The following is an 18823-nucleotide window of genomic DNA, read 5'->3' as shown; positions in this document are numbered from 1 at the left end:
CCTATTATAATTATAGAATTGAAATTAAAAACATTCGAGATTTCAAAATTAAGAATGAGAGTAAAAGATATGAAAATGATGAAATAAACTCAAAGTAACAAATACTGAATACTAAATTCATAAAACGATTAAATAATTTTAACTATTAAAAAAATAAAATAAACTCCTCCCAACGGACAGAACCATCGATTCCAATGGTCTGAACCATCAACTAAGGCTGAGCAACTATTGATTTTTCAAAAACCAACACTCATATTGATTTTCAAAAGAAAAATCTATACCGCACACTGTGGTGCTGATTAATTGAGCCCCTGAATTGTAACCGACCTAGTTGGGACTGATTATGATTCAAGCCTAGTAAACTGAATAAATGAGTAATCGATCCGTTGACCCGATTACGGATCTGGGCCGGGTTGAACCAGACCCTACCCGAGGTCGTATCTACTACTAATTGATAATATATAGAGTAATTTACAAATACACAACACGACCTCTACTTGCATTCCAAACAAAAGCTTCATGTAATATCTAAACTAACAATAAGATCTTGAAATTGTAGGAATTAAAATTACTGATATTTTAAAAACTTAAACAAGGAAACCTAGTGAAATCGTCTAAAGTCATTTATTGAGCCCAATATCAGCGGAGTCGAAATTCATTATGTTTTTGTAGTCGAACACCAAAATTTATTCATAGAATTATTCTCCTTGTGTAGACCAAATCACTCTTTAGCTAGCTAGAAACGGGACATCAAAGAACAGCCTAGAACAGAAAATAGTTACGCGATAAGGGAACAGAGGAAGCTGGATCACACTTGAGGATTTCGCCATCAGCTTTCACAATGAAAGTCTCGGGGTCGACTTCTATCTTCGGCAATGCATCGTTGAGCTTCATGTCCAGCTTTGAGAGTTTGCGCACGCCGCGGACAGCTTTTACCTTCTTCTTTAGCCCATATAGTCTCCGAATGCCCGCACGCTTTGCAACCTGAGTCGATTGAATACTCCAAATAAGGCCGTATCGCGAGCCAACATTGCTATATGATGAAGAAATTGATGCAGCGGAATCCATGATGCGGAACCCGTAATGGTCTAATCTTAGGTCCAAAAAATATATCGTTTAAAATCTTGTAGGAGACCCTGAAGAATTTTAATCTTTTTTATTAAAGTTATTTTTGTCTTTTGTATTATTAGGATTTTCACTCTATTTAAATATTTATTTAGTTGATGTTATGACATTATCTTTGTTTTGATTTAATATTATCTAGTTAATTCTCTTAGTTGGACGATTTCTTGTGTCTTCTTTGAAAATTCTTTATTAAAACTAGCCTATACAATAATTGATATTTTGTCCGGCGTTAGAAATCAAGTAAACAATCATTGGTAGAACCATATATATTACATGTATATTGTCTTTTATAGATTAAAACGAGAAATCAAACAAGAGTTAATTTACCTGGAAATTCATGAATCATTGAAAGCATAACTTTCTACGATTTTTAGCATTTCAATGACCCGTGAATTCCTGAATTCTGCAGACTAAAATGGTATGAATGCAAACTAAAGAATAAGAGAGTTTAAATCTCTTGTTGGTTGGTTGAGGTCAGATTTTGCTACAATGATAGTTCTAAGGACACTCGAGGACAGTCGACAAGCTTTTGTGAATTTTGAGTTTTCTCGATTCTTTTATTACATTTTGCTTATTTTGAGGCGGTTACATATGCTTCATTAGTAATGGTTCTCTTTGTTTATGTTTTTTTTAATCATGTAAAAACTAATATGATAATTCTATGAACTGAGGTGAACTTAAGGGAAGGGATCACTCATCTTCATATATATATAGATCTAATAGAACTCACTTAACCATGTCGGTCTAATAGGCATAGCATACCCATCATGAAGAAGAGGTACAAGCCTAACTCTTCTCTTTTATCAGTAAATACGAGTATGTATAAATCAAAAAGGATTTACTTGAATCAGGTACTAACCCATGAACATTGAATTAATTTTAACCATTCGTAAAAAATGTCCCTATGTTCGAGGTCCCGTAAACATGAACTAGGATCTTCAAAAAAAGCCTATCAATGTCTACCCATGCCTCATCAAAATTGTAACGGTTCCTAGCATCCCAAATATAGCACACCATTGAAGACATGCCTAGGTGTGTTGCCTTGGTTAATACTTTTGTCCCTTTATACCGCCTTTTGAAGACACAAAACATATGTTTAAGGGTACAAGCCTAATTATCCCCACAGACATAGCTGAAATAGTACTCGGGTGGTAGATTTGCCACAAAGGAGCAAGGTTCGAATCCCTTGGGGAATTAATTCCTTTTACCTAGAAGGCCACTCGGTACCATGATTTACCTCCCTTCCATAAGATCTTGGGACGAGCAATGGAGGGGATGCATGGGGTGAGCATTATCACCTTTTTTGCTATATCGTGTAAAATTAAATGAATCCTATTCCATCCAAAATGATTAGTCATTTGGGTGGGAGACTCACTCTTAATATATGAACACAATAGAGCACCACACTTGTCCATATGGGCATAATAAGCATGAGGCATCCTAGCTTTGAGATTTCTCATAGCATGATTTAGTATATGCCAATATGAATATTAAAATATTTCTTGTGATTATATTATTGTTGTATAATGATTTTTCGGCTAAGCGGGTACTAAAGAGATATTCTCACATGTTTTTTCTGATTAAAACACATAAAAGGGCGATTAGTTTAGCTTCACTATGCCATTAAGTTGTGATCATGCCAAGAGGTAATAATAAGCTCATATAAGAAAACTTACCTTGCTCACAAAAGCAATGGAATTGGAGCTTGCTGCTTTGCCAAATGCGCCAAACATAGGCCTCATCAGAACCTGTATCCACATAAGAACTACGCATTTGATAATACAGATAAAAACAATGTATAAGAAAATAAATAAGCATGAACAGATGATAATTGCGTTATACAGGTTATTTTAGGGACCAGAATAATTGACTAAATATATTTCATATTAAAAACCAATGGATTCTGATAAAGAGAAGAAAAAAAAACTAAAGAATATCAAGAAGGGAGAACTGGTACCGGTTCGGGTGTAGGAATGCTAGCATTTGGATCACCCATATTAGCCCATGCGATTGTGCCACCTTTAATAATCATTTCAGGTTTAGCACCAAAGAAAGAAGGTTTCCAGATAACAAGATCAGCAAATTTACCAGCCTGCAAAAATTTAAGAAAATCAACGATGAGATTGTTACTGATTACAACATCATTTCAGGTTTAATATATATGTCCTTCCTATGTGTTTGCATTTAATACTAGGATTCACTCGTATATTTTGTAAACAACACAGAAAACTTCAGTAAACACTAACGTAGGAGACCACTATAATCTACAGGAAAAAAATGGTTATTCTGCAACTGCATCATACATTTGTCACTGCATTTAAGTTCCAAATCCAGAAAATATAAAATTAATTACAAGCACATTAAAGTAATCATATCAAGGTTAGTTCAACACTTGTAGCAAAATCTTAGTTTAAGTTATACGGCAGATGAAAATTTTCATCTTCAATTTTAGCAGAAATGGAATCCTTTAGTTGAGTTGTTCAGATGCAGTTGCCACCTAGTTTATTGATGACTTACAAAATACATAAACACAATTAAATTCAACTTTGGAGCATTCATAATTTTTCTTTTTTCTTTTTGCAGGATTCCCAATTTCTATACGGACTTTGAGACTTTACTGTAAAAATAGTAAATGTATAACTAAGAGGAAATTCCATTTGAACCCGACGACGGATCCAACAGTCCTGTTCGATATTGAAATTTTTAATAGAGGGTATGGCTGCTTACATCAGCTTAATATATGGCATGGACAAGAATTTAACCATTACTACTACCTGATCAAGCTTTTCTCAGATTGAAGAATCTATTAGTAGATAACATTTCAAATGGTTAGAATAGTTCTTATCATTACCAAGTAAATTATTATCCTTTTCTTTGGATACAAAAGATTTTGACTTCAAAACTATGCCTAAATGACATTAGAAATACAAAACAATGGAAAATTGTTAGTGCATGCCATAAAACTACAAACTAGCGAGTGTGTAATCTTTGACTAGCTGGCACTATCTGTGTGTGCGCGCACGCGCAAGGGTGACAAATTCACTAAACTGAGGATAAACACATCTTGATGTGGTACCATGTTCAACGTATCACAAAAGAGGATGCTATTAGGAAAGATACCAACTTAAAACTTTTATATTCTTACTATATTGTCAGCACATGCAATGTGTTCACACTGAATCTAACTAGAAATAAGTATAGTCGCACCTCTACAGAGCCAATATACTTTGAGAAACCATTAGCTATTGCTGGATTAATGGTGTACTTAGCAATGTAGCGCTTTATCCGGAAGTTGTCATTATCAGCTCCACTGGTATCAAGTGATCTACCTCTCATCTTCTTCATCTTATCAGCCGTTTGCCAAGTTCGAGTAATCACCTAAAGATTATTATAATTTCAATCAGAGAAAATAAGAACAAGAATGTATGGCTCCTTTTATTTATTAATAAACAACACAAAATTATACTAAATAAAAATTAAAATAAAAAATTAGTTGATATGGAAGTAAACAGATTCACAGAAGATTACTTGCAACCATGATTCAATTAGTGTTAGACAATTTTGACTATGACTTTCCAAAACAGCTCCGCTGGACATTTACAATCAAATTATGCTAGATACTCATACTGAATCAAATTTAAATGGTGACTATTGAGGGAAAGATGTGTTGATTCATCTGGTGATTTGGTTAATAAGATTTAAATGGTGACTCTTGGTCTATCAATGTTAGGATTTTCTATTACAATCTATTAGTTGTACAAACTTAATAAGATTTATAAAATAAAAGAATAATTTCATTAAATAATAAAATGCAATTATATTATTCAGTGATTCTCTTTAATAATCTGATTATCTTTAAAACAGTATCACTAACACTGTCATGTGCACCACCTCCAAAAAAAATGCAAAACAGTACAATATAGATCTGTCAATATGAAACAGTGCAAACTGTGCTGGATGCCAATCAAGATGAAGCATGATGGGCAATTAATTGCTAGAACATAAGGACAAGGGATTTTAAAGACCTCTCCGATGCGTCCCATAGCTTGTGAATCAGAAGATATGATACTGATAGCTCCCATATCATGCAGGATGTCTTCTGCAGCAATTGTCTCTGCACGGATACGAGATTCAGCAAATGACACATCTTCTCGATTGTTTTTATCAAGATGATGGCACACCATCTGCAACAGTCAGATAAGCATCAGGTATGAAATAAATAAATGCATTATGAGACTTATATGGAGTTTCAGTATCACCAGCATGTCAAGGTGTTCATCAACAGTATTTGAAGTAAAAGGTCGTGTTGGATTTGTTGATGAAGGTAAAACATTTTTGACACCGCACACTGTAATGATATCTGGGGCATGACCACCACCTGCACCCTCACTGCAATAGGATCAGTTTGCTAGACAATTTGTTTAAATGCAAGGGAATTGTTACTTAAACAATAGATCAATTAGAGATGTTCTAGAGACAACTCAAATATGTGTCAATCTAAAATGACTAAGCTTCATTTGAAAGGATCCAATTACAAGACAAGACCAAGGCAGAAAAAATACCATCCACCTTTTACCAAGTTCTTTTGATTTTTCTCATCAAGTCAAGAAGGAAACATTCCTACATCTAAAGAACAACAATGGATACGATGTTCCACCTACAATAGGTATTGTTATTCAAATTGAAAACATCAAGTGAGGTATTTTCACAAACTGTTGTTAGACAACCAATTTGACAAAAAAAACTTAGTATGACAAGAGAAGAAGCGAGGAGAGGGAATGAGGACTTGTGGAGGAAATAGATTTAGAGTTAAGGGAAAGCACAGAGAAATACATTTCTGATTTCCCAAAGAACTTCAGGGTTCTAGCTCAATTCAATTAGCTACAAAATTAGATTCGAGATTTTGTAATTAATTTATTTAATTTTATAAATACAAAAACTTTTAAAAAATGGGGAAAAAAACTTGATTCAAACTCAACTCAATCAAAATTGGAAATTTTAAATTCAAGATATTTTGGTAAAAATCTAATTCTATTTTTTTTTTAAATATATACTTTCTAATTGAATTGGATATGGAAACCTATTGTTGTCGGTCCCAAGCCTAGATGAAAAAGGGTGAGAGTTGCATTAGGTTGCCGGCCAACGTCGAATTCAAATAAATGTTCAATGAATAAATCCATCAATTGAATTGGATATAGGAAAATTTTAATTTAATCAATGCACACCTATTGCAATCATGATGTATCTTCAATAATATTTTGAATTAAAAATAGTGAAAGAAAAATAAATTAATGATTTTCTTAAATAAATTTTTATTTAATCAATGTCATCTCGAACCCTAGTTGTTCCTTAATGCTCGAACCAAGGCTAAAAGAAGACACAAAGGAGAAAGAGAAGAAACTTGACACAATCTTGCTAAATACTAATTTTCCCACGCTTACTTAGTACGATATCTCTCGGTCTCTTTCAACTCCCAAATTTTATCTGATTTAAGTTTTTACATTTAAATTTTTTTAAATTTTTATATAATTAATTAAATTAATTAAACTAAACTAATATTTTAAATTTATGGATTGAGTGGTAGTCAATTAAGAGTTAGGTGAATCCCATCAAGTAGACATGGTGATCAAAATCAAGCGAGTATAAACTAAACTCGATTTGGATTTATTTTGGGTCATTTAAAATTGAATCAAGCTTACATATATATATATATATCATGATTTGAAATCTTGTATCGTGCCAGACGAAATAGTCGAAACATATCATTTCAATAAATTACCCAAATTCAATACCACTTAGCACCAATATTTAAAATCTCAAATTATGTTGTAGTTTTCGTCTTTGACTGGAAAGACACTGTAATAGTATCGTGTCGACATTTCAATACATAATATCGATGACAGGTTGGAGGTTGGAAAAGGAAGAAGATGAAGCAACACAATGCATCGAAACATCAGCAAGATACCGAAATAGTATTGTTCCAGTGATAAAATTTTGGCACGGATCAAAATTTTGAACCTTGATATATACTACATAGCATGGTTTAATTGTATTTAATTACGATAGTGATATTTTATTAAGTTAGGAATTATAATTCACTTTTATCTCTCTTTCTTGATCCATCTCCCTCTCCTATTTTTGCTTGCATGTCGGTGTCGGTATCGAAGTATAGTGTTGGTTGACGAGCAAAACGATAAATTCTATCTATCCCATCCAACATAGCTCAGCACCTTCATCCATGATATGGAGAATCACAAAATATGAAAATTGGTATCCTCTACATCCCTGAAGTCATTTATGGGTTTAAAATGTTACGATAGTTACTCTAATAAATTGCATTTATGATAGTTACTACCAAGGTTTAAAATTTAACCGTGCTAGAATTTTGATATACGATCATAACGATCTTGTCTCGGTATCAAATTATGTCTTACTAATATGGTTTCGATACTTATTTAATTGAATTATTAATTAATTTTTTGGACCAATTATTTATTTCATAATTAATTAGATTGTTAATGCATGTTTATATTTGTAAATTAATTTAATCACCTCAATCTTCAGATTAAATATACTCACAACAAATTAAGTTTTAATTTTTACTTACATAATTCTTTTGTTTCACAATGATTTACACTTGTAATATATTTAACATTTCAGGTAAAATGTTGGATGAGTAATGAGAAAAATAATACCATCCCTACTTCTCTAAAAGTTGGGGAATGTTATTTTTCTTTAACATTTTATAACATTGGAATAATTTTAGATTTAAAATGATCCCATGAACAATTTTGTTTTCATTCTAAAGGATGTATTTATTGTTTAAATAAACATATATTTGTATTTGGATGAGTTTATGTAATTGTGCTTGAATTTTTTTCATTGGTATTTAATAAATAAATTATGCATTAAGTATCATTTTATTTCTTTTATTTGATCAAAATCAAAATAAACTCTTAGATGAGATGAAGTAAAAATAATTTAAAATCTTGGTGTTTGATTTTAGTTTGGTTTTGTTTCTTTCATGGAACAACAATTACTTGAGTGAATAGAAAATAAAAAGATACTTTCGTTTTCAAATCATTATTATATTTTAAGCTTAAATGAAATTTTAAATTTTGTAAATAAATTTATTTTATCTAATAAGATTTCTTAAAATTTTGCATATTTGACTTAAAACCGGTTTAATCAAATTTGAAATTTAAGATGTTTTTGATAAAATCAAATTTAAATTTTGTTTATCCTTTAACTTGAGTTTTTTTAAACAATTGTAATCAGTATCTTATATTTCATTGTAATGAATTAAAATAATAAAATAAAATAAATAAAATATTCTTTTGACTAATGAAAGTGTGGTGTTACACTCTAATTTATCATTGAAGCTCAAATCAAAGTTGAGATAAAACACAAAGGAGAAGAAGCTGGACCCAATCTTGTTGAATATTAATCATTGCTTGCTTGCATTTAAAAAAAAGTTCATTAATGTCAAAAAATAAATTTTATCTTATTTAAATTGTTTGCATTTTAAATTATTTTTTATATAACTAATTAAACTAAATTAAATTAATATTTTGTTTTGAAGATAGAGTAGAAGTGGACTTAAAATTAGGTGAAGTCCATGAGTAGATAGGGTGATTAGGATTAAGCAAGTTCAAATTGATGAAATCTTATGAGAGATAAGCCCCTATTTATACACGAATATAGAGAACTATTCTAGGAGAATTATTCTATAAAAAAGAAAAACAGAATATTTATCTCTAACAGAATATTTAACAGAATATTTATCCCTAAATATTCTAACACATATGATATTCATTGATCTAGAAAACACTGATGACAATTTCGAGGGAAATTAGATGGCGAATGTTAGAAATGAAAGGTGTTAGTGTAGCGTATATTGAAACAATTAAGGATATATATGAGAACATAATGACAAGACTAAAACTTCAAGCAAATTAACTGAAGCGTTTCATATAAAGATAAGATTACATTAAGGATCAACTCTAAGTCCATACCTTTTAGACAATTCACACTAATCATGCATGAACACAGTCAACTCATCCAAGATACGTTATCATGGTGCATGTTTTTTGCATATGACATTATTTTAGTCGATGAGAAAGGGTAAAGTTAAGTTCGAATCTTGAAAAAAAACACTAGAATTAAAAGGTTTTAGATTTAGTAGAGTAAATATAAAATATATAAAATATATAAAATTTAAGTTCTACAATATTAGACATAGCAAAGCAATTGTTATAACATATAACTAAGAGTTTTAAGTATCCAAGATCATTTTGGTAAAAAGATGAAAGGGTTGATTGAGATATTTTACATAGAATACAAATATGATAGTTGAAGGACATTGGATATTCTTTGTGATCGTAAGATACCTCTAAAGCTTAAAGGAAAGTTTTATAAAACGATAATTATACCTAGTATCTTATATGGAACTGAATGTTGGCTATGAAGTGAACACACAAGCAAAAGATGAAAGTCGCAGAAATAAGGATATTAAGAAGGATATGCAGACATACGATGATAGAGCGGATAAGAAATGCGAACATTAGACAAAGTCGAAGTTGTGTCTATTAAAAGAAGACTAAGAAACTTTTAAGATAGTATACACACGTACTTAGACGTCTAATAAATGCTCCCAATTAGACGATGTGAGATCAGAACAAATACACACATTAATAGAATAAGCGAAAGACCAATAAAGACTTGGTTAACAACAATAAAACAGGATAAATTTTATTTAAAAATAGATAATGGTAGGTGTAGAAAGGTTCATATAGCCGACTCCACTTAGTAGGATAAAAGCTTGGTTGTTGTTGTTGGGATCAAAGGATCATACATATTAACTGATTATATATATATTACTTGACCAAAACACCAATGTATATTAACTGATTACCAAGTCTTTTTGCTTACCTGTGATACGTGTGTATAGTTCTACCTTTAAAAGCAGCAATAGTATGTTCTACACATCCTGACTCATTCAGGGTATCCGTATGTATGTTGACCTAAGAATAAAAAATTGTCAAGCAGAATACAGGAAAAAAAGTCGAAGGAAGAGATCATGACATCTACCTGAATATCAAAATCTTCAGCAACTGATAAGCAGTTATTAATTGCAGAAGGGGTACTTCCCCAGTCTTCATGCAGCTTAAGGCCTATAGCTCCTGCTTTAATGATCTCAACTAGTCCCTCTGGTTTTGCACTATTGCCCTGGATACAGGTGGTGAATATTTAAAAGAACATATTATTTCTCATTCATGATGGTGGTACTACTGACGAAGGAAAAACCTCTGAGTTGAATGAACATAGCATAGCTAATATGTTGACGGTAAACATCAAAAAATCTCTTAGAACAATCAAACTTCAGATTTGCTTCAAAACTAACACTGTGATTTGAGGTGCAGCAAACTCAGAAGCAAAGAGAAGCAAATAATTGCCTGTTTTATTTTCTTCAATTTTCAGCAAAGATTTTGGCATTAAAAAAAAATCTGGCAGCAATCACCATTGCTATAAAATAACTTAAGGTGGAATGTGACTAGTACCTTGCCAGTAAACCCAATATTGATTGGAAAATCATCAGTTGACTGCAGCATCAACTGCATATGGAATGGAGCTGGTGTACAAGTAGTTGCCCGAGTCCCATGTGCAGGTCCAGTGCCACCTCCAACTAGTGTTGTTATACCTAACCACATAATGTTCTTTGTATTAAAATCTAATAATAACAAGCATGAATAACTCGTCCACAACAAACAGTTATCACAAGTCTACAATAAAATTTTATTGTTTTAGCAAAAAAGTTATTGAAGCCAATTAGTTGGAACAGTCTTGCAGATGTTACAGTATGTTAGGGCGAAAGAGAACAATTAAGAACAGTCAATTCCAGTGGTATACTATGCTGTCAGTCATCAATTTGAACAGAAGCAGTCAGTTCTCATGGTACACTATGCAACATTTTGTCAGTCACAATTTGAACAGAAACAGTCAATTCCCATGGTATACTATGCTACATTTTCTGTCGGTCATCAATTTGAACAGTGTGAAGCCAGCCTACATCACAACAATACCCTCTGCATTTCATTCTTAATATGTCCCAGTACAACTAATTAAGGACTCAGGTCCCATCTATATTTTGAACCAATATATATCAACAACAAACTCTTGTGTAATTTTGCAATTGTGCAAGTATTTACTTCATGATGCATATCCTTCATCAAATCATACTTTATAGCTACTAGGAACTGATCCTTTATAAACATTGTTTTTTTGGCTTTCTCAAATATTGAAAATATTAGAAAACAGTATAAAAATTTATATCAATGCCAGCTTAAGGTTTTCCAATCAGCAGTCATCCAATCCAATGTAACACGCAATAGGTTGAGTGTTCAAGTTGGAAGTAGGTACACCCATGAGTTTGAATGGAAATGGGTTGCAAAATTTTATATATATATATACTTAGATTAAAACCTACTGTGCCAAGCAAGAAGGAAAACTTCTGTTTTTCTCAAGCAACGAAACACAAAATAGGAGTGGAACGCAACAGCAATGGGTTGAAGCAATAAACAATGGCAGAGAAAGACAGGATAATGGTAGGTGAGCACAAGCTTGAACCAAAACAAATGACAGTTAGATCTCCTTCCTAGTTCAAGGCATGATAGAAGATGTTCTTCCTCTTTCAAAAGCAGCAGCAGAAAAAATTGAAATCAATTGGAAGTGATTATTTTCAAGTGCTGATTGGTATCAGATGGCTTGTCCGTTACATATCTAACACAAACAAGGAAAAGGGGTTTATTTATTTCAAATTTGTAATTAATTTTGCTAATTATCATAGTCTAAGTGTTGAAAGTTTGGTATCTTTTAATTTGGTAAGAGTATATGGGTACCTTTAATTTGGTAAAAATTCTTTTGATTTGGCAAAAGTGTTCGATTATTGTATTTCTAGTATGGTATTTCTTTCCAAATTTAATTGAGATTGAGTCAATAAAAAGCGTCATGTTTCAATGTATTAATTTAATAAAATTTTCTTTGATTAAACTTTGTGTGAGGTTCTTATTCTTTGTATGAGATAGTTCTCTTTTTTTATCAATTTTATACCAATTTTGTATATGATTTGAAGTTAAATTTGTTGTATCAATTTGGTAATAGAGTAACTGCATATCGAGTAAATTTTGTATCAGAGTGTAAGAGCAACTTCATGCTACGTCAACTAGGTACCAGAGGATCCGCATCTTCATCCATTACTGTTTCATTTTCTTTTTCCCATCACTTTCTCCATCTTCCAAATGAACTCCTATGAAAAATTACTTGTGCTTGTACTTCGTGGCAATTCAACATCAAACTAGGCTCTCAGCATCTTAGTATAAGCATCCCTTTTATGGTTCAGAATTTCAGTTTGTGCCATCTGACATGGCCAAAAGTTATCATTCAATTCTGTGACCAAAACAAGGAACAAGCTGATACAGCTGAAAGTTTTTGTGCCAATCATAGGGAGGGGAGGAGGAGAAAGAAGACGCTATAAAAGAGGAGTATCAGACAATGAAGAATCAACGGAGACACTCAATTGATGTGGCAGAAGAGAAATCGAAGAACATCAATCATCAATAGCAAAGTGAGGTAAGGTCGCAAGATGGAGTTTTTCCATATCATGAAGTGGTCAGTCACAATTGGCAATTGCGAGAAGTGAATTGAGCAACTGAGACGAGGTTGAGGTCACCATGTTAAGTTTTACGTGAAATTACATGCTTTTTTCCTAAAAAATAAGGTGAGTTTTATTAAACAACTAATTAATAAATATATATAATGCATACATATCTTTAGTTGATACAGTTAGTTAATTAACATTAATAATTAATTGATACACATATACATATATATATTTATATATATATTAATAGGGGTGAGTAAAATTTCGATTCAACCAAAATAACCAACCGAACCAAATTAATTTGGAAATTCAATTGGGTTAATTCGGAAGTTCCATTTTCTTTAAAAATATATATATATCGGTAATTTCGGTTAAATCAGTTTGGTTATGAATTTTAAAAATCGGTTAAACCGATTAACATATTTAGTTTTTTATTAAATAATTAAAAAATTAAAATATATTAAGGCTTTTTAATTTTTTATTAAACAGATTAAGTTTTTATTGAAAAGCCTTAATATTAAAAAAAAAAAGGGCCAATTCAGTTATTGACCGAATTAATCAATTTTTCATCGGTTCAGTTTGTTCAATTTTAATAGTAAAAATCAATTGTTTCGATTGGTCGAAAAAAAATTGATTAATTTGATTTTAACCAATTTGATTCAGTTAATTCGGTTTTAACCGAATGCTCACCCTTAATAAATAATCGATATTAACTAATTTTGTCCTTTAACTAATCAACTTGAATCAACTACCTAGTCGGCTCAACCACTCCCGATTTAAGGTTAACACTACCTTCAATCGACTAGATAGTCAACTACAACCATCCTAATGTCAACTACAACCATCCTAATGGTAAACTTTTACCTAAGTTAAGAACTAGCTTCTCCCAAATACAAGTCTCTCAACTCTCAACTAGAGTTTTACCTTGCAGCTTCTCTTTGCCTACAAGATCATCTTCCATTAGCTTATTCGTCCCTCAGATACATTGAGCTCTACTCCACATATCTTCCTTCACCCTTCACCTATGTAGTTCGTCTCCTCCAGTTGAGCTACAACTCGATACTCCTCATCCTACAATCCCTCATGTGTCATACTATCATTATCTACTCTAACAAACTTCAAGCCATCAACTCAATCTCCAACCTTGGTCATGCTAAGTCTCCATATGCACAACTTCATACACAAATCCAATACAAAATAAAACTCACGATTGCGATAACAAGAGGATGGATACAACTCTTATTCGTAGTCACTGGAAATGTGAAAAATATCATGCCCTTAGCAAATGTGCATTCAAAATGAGAACCTGAAAAACAAATTTGAACCAACAGAAACAAACCAAATTAATTCATTTCACCAATTATCAAACTTTTTTCATTTTGAAAAATAGGGAAAGTTAGAGATATTATATATAAGGGCCTAAAAGATCAAATAGAATAATATATAGGCAAAGCAAATCCCTTATGAGTCCCAAAGTATTTGAAGATTCGTCATATAACAAGTAAGATTTTTTCAAATTCCGTTGACCAAGAGAAGTCAAAGCTACATAGTTATTTGAATAGTTAGTACTATTATCAACCAGGGAGAAAAATGGAATGAGTGTGGGAAAATAATTCCATATTGATTCAAATAAGTCCATATGCTCCCATTTTTAATTAGATTCCAGCTAGATGCATACATGAACTGTAATGTGCTTCTCCATGGGTATTCGGTAACCAAGTATGTAGAGGTATAATCGGCAATTTGACAACAAAAGCAATAAGGAATCTAAATATAATATTATTTCCAATGCCACAAGATATGATTGATTAGCTAATTTTCCAAAATCCAGAACTCCTATTAAAAGAAAATTGGAGCCCCCCCCCCCCCTTCGCCATATACAAAATAAACTTTATCGCTGAATAGAGACATTTATTTCCTCCCCATATGGATAAAAGTAAATAAACAAGATTTATTTCTAACTCCCACATCATGAAAAAAAAAGTAAAAGGTCTTGAGAAGAAAATGGTCGTATTTGACCATTGTACATTACTAGCATGAGGAAATAGAACAATTGCGAATTTTTAGTAGCTGGCAAAGCCATGTCACTAAATTGGGTCCTATGGAAAATCCATTGATTCCCACTCTCTAGTGAAAATAAAAAATATTTATCCATTTAAAATCTTCCAATTGGATTAATGGATTGTCCAATTGGAAATGAAGAAAGAAAACGTGGGTCATTAAAAGAAGTTCTAACAAGTAAATAATACCTATAGTATACCACTTAAACATCTTATTTCCACTATGAGGAAGAAATAAAATGCATATATATATATATATATATATATATATATATATATATATATAAATTTTAATATATTAGTTGATGAACTTTTGGTATTGGAAAGTTTTAAAATATATTTTTTATTTTTTAGTTTAAACCAAATCAAATTTATTAATATAGTTAGAGATGGAAGCTTGTAGGCTTGATTTTGGTTTGAAATTTTCATACTAAAAACATAAAATTTGGGATTCTCTAGCAAACTAGCAGACAACGCCCAAAAACAACATCCACATCTCCACCACTCCATTAGATTGTAAACTAGTCATAGCTTGATTATGTCCAAGCATATATTTATTAAAATAATAAATATGCTCAAGTTTACCTCAATTACAAAACCCAGTTTATGATTTTGTTTTTTACTTGTTTATTGAATAGCTTGTCAAGCTTGAGTCATGGTCAACTAGATAAAACTCCATTCAACAAATGAAATGTAGATTTAGATCTATGCTCTAGCTTTAAGGGAATTGAGTTAATAGTTAATGAGTGGTATTAAATATAGGTTCAGTCCTACATAAGATTTGTCATCGGGCATTAATGTCCAAGACCTATATATATGCAAGCATAATTCTCTTTGAATAACAACAATATAATATTAACCATCGCAACTAATAGCAATACTATCAAAAACTATACAAAAGAGCTATCTGTCTATCTAGTTTATTCAGTGTCGTTGAAGCCAACATTTAACAAAATATGTGTTGACTCCTATTACTCCACCTTAGGTCAACTATAGGCCAAAACCATATGCTTCAAAATAATAAGTCATCAGTCCGAACTCCTATTACCATACTGTTTATTATTCACTTGGTTTTCTTACGTTTTGGCAAGACTTCTTCAAATTCTACTTAAAGTAGGCTTAAGTTTACTTGATTTTTAAGGTGAAATAAACCAAATAGGACTGGATTACCGGAATAAAGTCGGATAAGATCCACTGATCTTATCCTTACATTGTAGCAAAAGATGATAATCCTCACCCCGGGGGCACCTCCTGTTAAAAAGAATGTATGTATCCCCAATAGCATGATATTGTCCAAGGGCCTAAGCCCTCATGGATTTGCTCTTGGGCTCTCCACAGTGGCCTCTTGCCAATGGAGATATTTTCCATCCTTTTAACCCCATGATCTTTTCCATGTGCTTTAGATGTGGGACTATGTTTGCACCCTTGCAACCCAACAATCCCCCCCTCAAACAATGGACCACAGGCCCCCCTCAATTGATGTCTGAATCCTCGACCCACCAGGACTTTTTCACCTAGTCGCAACTAGGACTTTTTGCCTCTCGGTCCACCCGACCTACTAGGACTTTCACCTAGTCGCAACTAGGACTTTTTGCCCCTCGGTCCACCCGACCTACTAGGACTTCTCACCTGGTGTCTGGTCCTCTTGATTCAGACACGGGAGCACCCACTTCCTTTGTTTTAAGGTTCAAAGCACATGGTTAGATCTGGATCATGGCTTATCCGACGGTTAGTCCGGTGAAGAGCGGTTTCGCTCTGATACCACTTGTTAGGTCCAAAAGAATGTATGTATCTCCACAATAGCATGATATTGTCCACTTTGGGCCTAAGCCCTCATGACTTTGCTCTTGGGCTCTCCCCAAAAGGCCTCATACCAATGGAGATACTTTCCATCCTTTTAACCCCATGATCTTTTCCATGTGCTTTAGATGTGGGACTATGTTTGCACCCTTGCAACCCAACACCTCCAAGACTGCCCCATACGATAGGGGAAGGGGTCAGGTAAACCAGCAAGACATTCCGCATACGTTAGGGATCGACCCCTTGACCTATTGCAGCAACGCCACATGCAGAAACCATATGTGCTAGCTCGTGGGGGCAGATCTTATCCTTACATTGAGCTATATGCAAGTGTATCACTACTAATACCCTAATCGATTAAGTCAATTCTTCTAGTGCATTAAGTTTGCTTGGGCCTCTCTATTCCATTTGACTCTTCTGATTAAGAATCTATCGTTGACCAATGAACATTAAGGACCCAAATATATATGGTTTTAAAATATAAGGCGAAATAAACCTGATAGAATTTGTCAATATAATATGATATCTACATGATCCCATACTGGTCAAAACTTAAACATAACTTATTGTAGATGTGACTGTAGGTTGAATTGCTAACATTCTCAAAGGAAGTTCATGGATACTTATTGATCAATATAATCAGAAGCAAGTACAAGAACTGACCACTTGATATTGCTTCACGTACTAATTGGGGGCAGATGAAATGGATATGACAATCTATGCCTCCTGCAGTCACTATCATGCCCTCTGCAGCAATAACTTCCGTATTGACCTGCATAAATATTTATACAATCCACAATTTTGTTAAACTTCATGTTCTATTATTCATATACAAGGATACTAAGTTTTTTATTGGATTAAGAAACAAACCCCAATGATCATGTTTGCATGAACACAATCCATGACATCTGGATTTCCTGCCTTTCCAATAGCAACAATTATATCCTCTTTAATACCGATATCTGCCTTGTAAATTCCAGTGTAATCAATGATAACAGCATTTGTGATAACTGTATCTAAGGAATGGGAGGATGGATAGCCAGTAGCCTGTCCCATTCCATCACGTAAAACTTTTCCACCTCCGAAAACACACTCATCACCATAGACTGTATAATCCTTTTCAATTTCCGCAAAGAGCTGCGTGTCACCAAGCCTTACTTTATCCCCAGTAGTAGGGCCATACTTGTTTGCATATGTTTCTCGTGGAACTTCAAAGGTGAAGTTAGCATCTGCTCCAACAACACCTTCACTGAATGAAATAGTAAGGCATCGACAACTGATCAGGCAAAGTAACTGACTAAAGCTAACCAGGCCTAGTGTAATATAGAGAATCTCCACCTGGAATTTGGGTCATCTGCATGCTTAAATCCTTTTGCTATGAGATCCTCCAACAGCTTCTCTATTCGAGAATCATCAACAGCACCGTCTGCCAATCCATTTCCACCTCTGATAATCTTTCTACCTCCTATACTGACCAGGGTTACCTCTTTAGAATCTCCTGGCTGGAAAAGTGTATAATTTGTGGAAAAACAAAATGTCAAATAGAATGAAGAATATCAAAAAAAAACCACTTCTTTAGTGGACTAAACAGATTGCAATAGACAGGCCAGCGAATACCCAGATTTAATAGTTGACAATATAAATGGCCTACGTATGCCTAACCATTAATAGCTAAGTTACAGAAGCACTAAAGACGTGCATCATCCAGTTTGGGACTGTAGAGATACAAGTCTATTAGAGTTATTATGTTCAGTTATTAGTTATGTGTTGTCTGAGTCCCACATAGGGTGTTTCAGTTGTACGGTATCATCTTGAGTCGTATTAGTCAACTAATTTGTCATGATGTATGTTGTTCTTTTAATGCCCATTTCAGTTCTTTAGAAATGTCAGACTGAAGCATAAGGAAAGTTATGTATCAATTAGTGCAAAATGCAATGTAATAATTGATTAGAGAGTGGGCAACTCAGATCTGAATAAAGGGTCAAATTAGCACTTCCTTAAGAGTTAGTTAGCAATTATAAATTTTAAAATGCCTGTTAAAAGCATATTAGTAGGCATAACCTCAAATCGTATAGCTGTCCCTGCAGATATATTTAATCTCATACCATAGGCCCTTCTTCTATCAAAAACCAAGTATGGGTTTGTCTCAATGAAGTGATAATGACTTCCAACCTGCAAA

General features: G+C 32.9%; 1 protein-coding gene and 1 pseudogene across 2 annotated transcripts in view; both read right to left on the bottom strand.

The window, feature by feature from the left end:
• Positions 1 to 639: 639 nt before the first annotated feature.
• Positions 640 to 18823, bottom strand: part of LOC141830647 (urease) — a 48448-nt gene continuing 30264 nt past the window's right edge. The window contains exons 7-19 of one of the 2 annotated variants that reach the window (XM_074718054.1): positions 18706 to 18816; positions 17983 to 18146; positions 17515 to 17893; positions 17308 to 17416; positions 10686 to 10825; positions 10216 to 10353; positions 10057 to 10148; positions 5385 to 5514; positions 5151 to 5309; positions 4333 to 4503; positions 3083 to 3217; positions 2802 to 2873; positions 640 to 984 (exon numbers count right to left, since the gene is read on the bottom strand). In XM_074718054.1, the coding sequence (XP_074574155.1) occupies positions 763 to 984; positions 2802 to 2873; positions 3083 to 3217; positions 4333 to 4503; positions 5151 to 5309; positions 5385 to 5514; positions 10057 to 10148; positions 10216 to 10353; positions 10686 to 10825; positions 17308 to 17416; positions 17515 to 17893; positions 17983 to 18146; positions 18706 to 18816 (2022 nt within the window). In that variant the 3' untranslated portion in view covers positions 640 to 762. The remainder of the gene's footprint in view (positions 985 to 2801; positions 2874 to 3082; positions 3218 to 4332; positions 4504 to 5150; positions 5310 to 5384; positions 5515 to 10056; positions 10149 to 10215; positions 10354 to 10685; positions 10826 to 17307; positions 17417 to 17514; positions 17894 to 17982; positions 18147 to 18705; positions 18817 to 18823) is intronic. The other variant, XM_074718055.1, reaches the window with a different exon arrangement.
• Positions 14190 to 15055, bottom strand: LOC141831029 (NAD(P)H-quinone oxidoreductase chain 4, chloroplastic-like; annotated as a pseudogene).

Source organism: Curcuma longa, chromosome 6 (genome assembly GCF_044706935.1).
Source record: "Curcuma longa cultivar G26 ecotype Majalengka, Jawa Barat chromosome 6, ITB_CL_G26_1.1, whole genome shotgun sequence".
NCBI classification, from domain to species: Eukaryota; Viridiplantae; Streptophyta; class Magnoliopsida; order Zingiberales; family Zingiberaceae; genus Curcuma; species Curcuma longa.
This window is presented reverse-complemented; position numbering and strand designations above follow the sequence as displayed.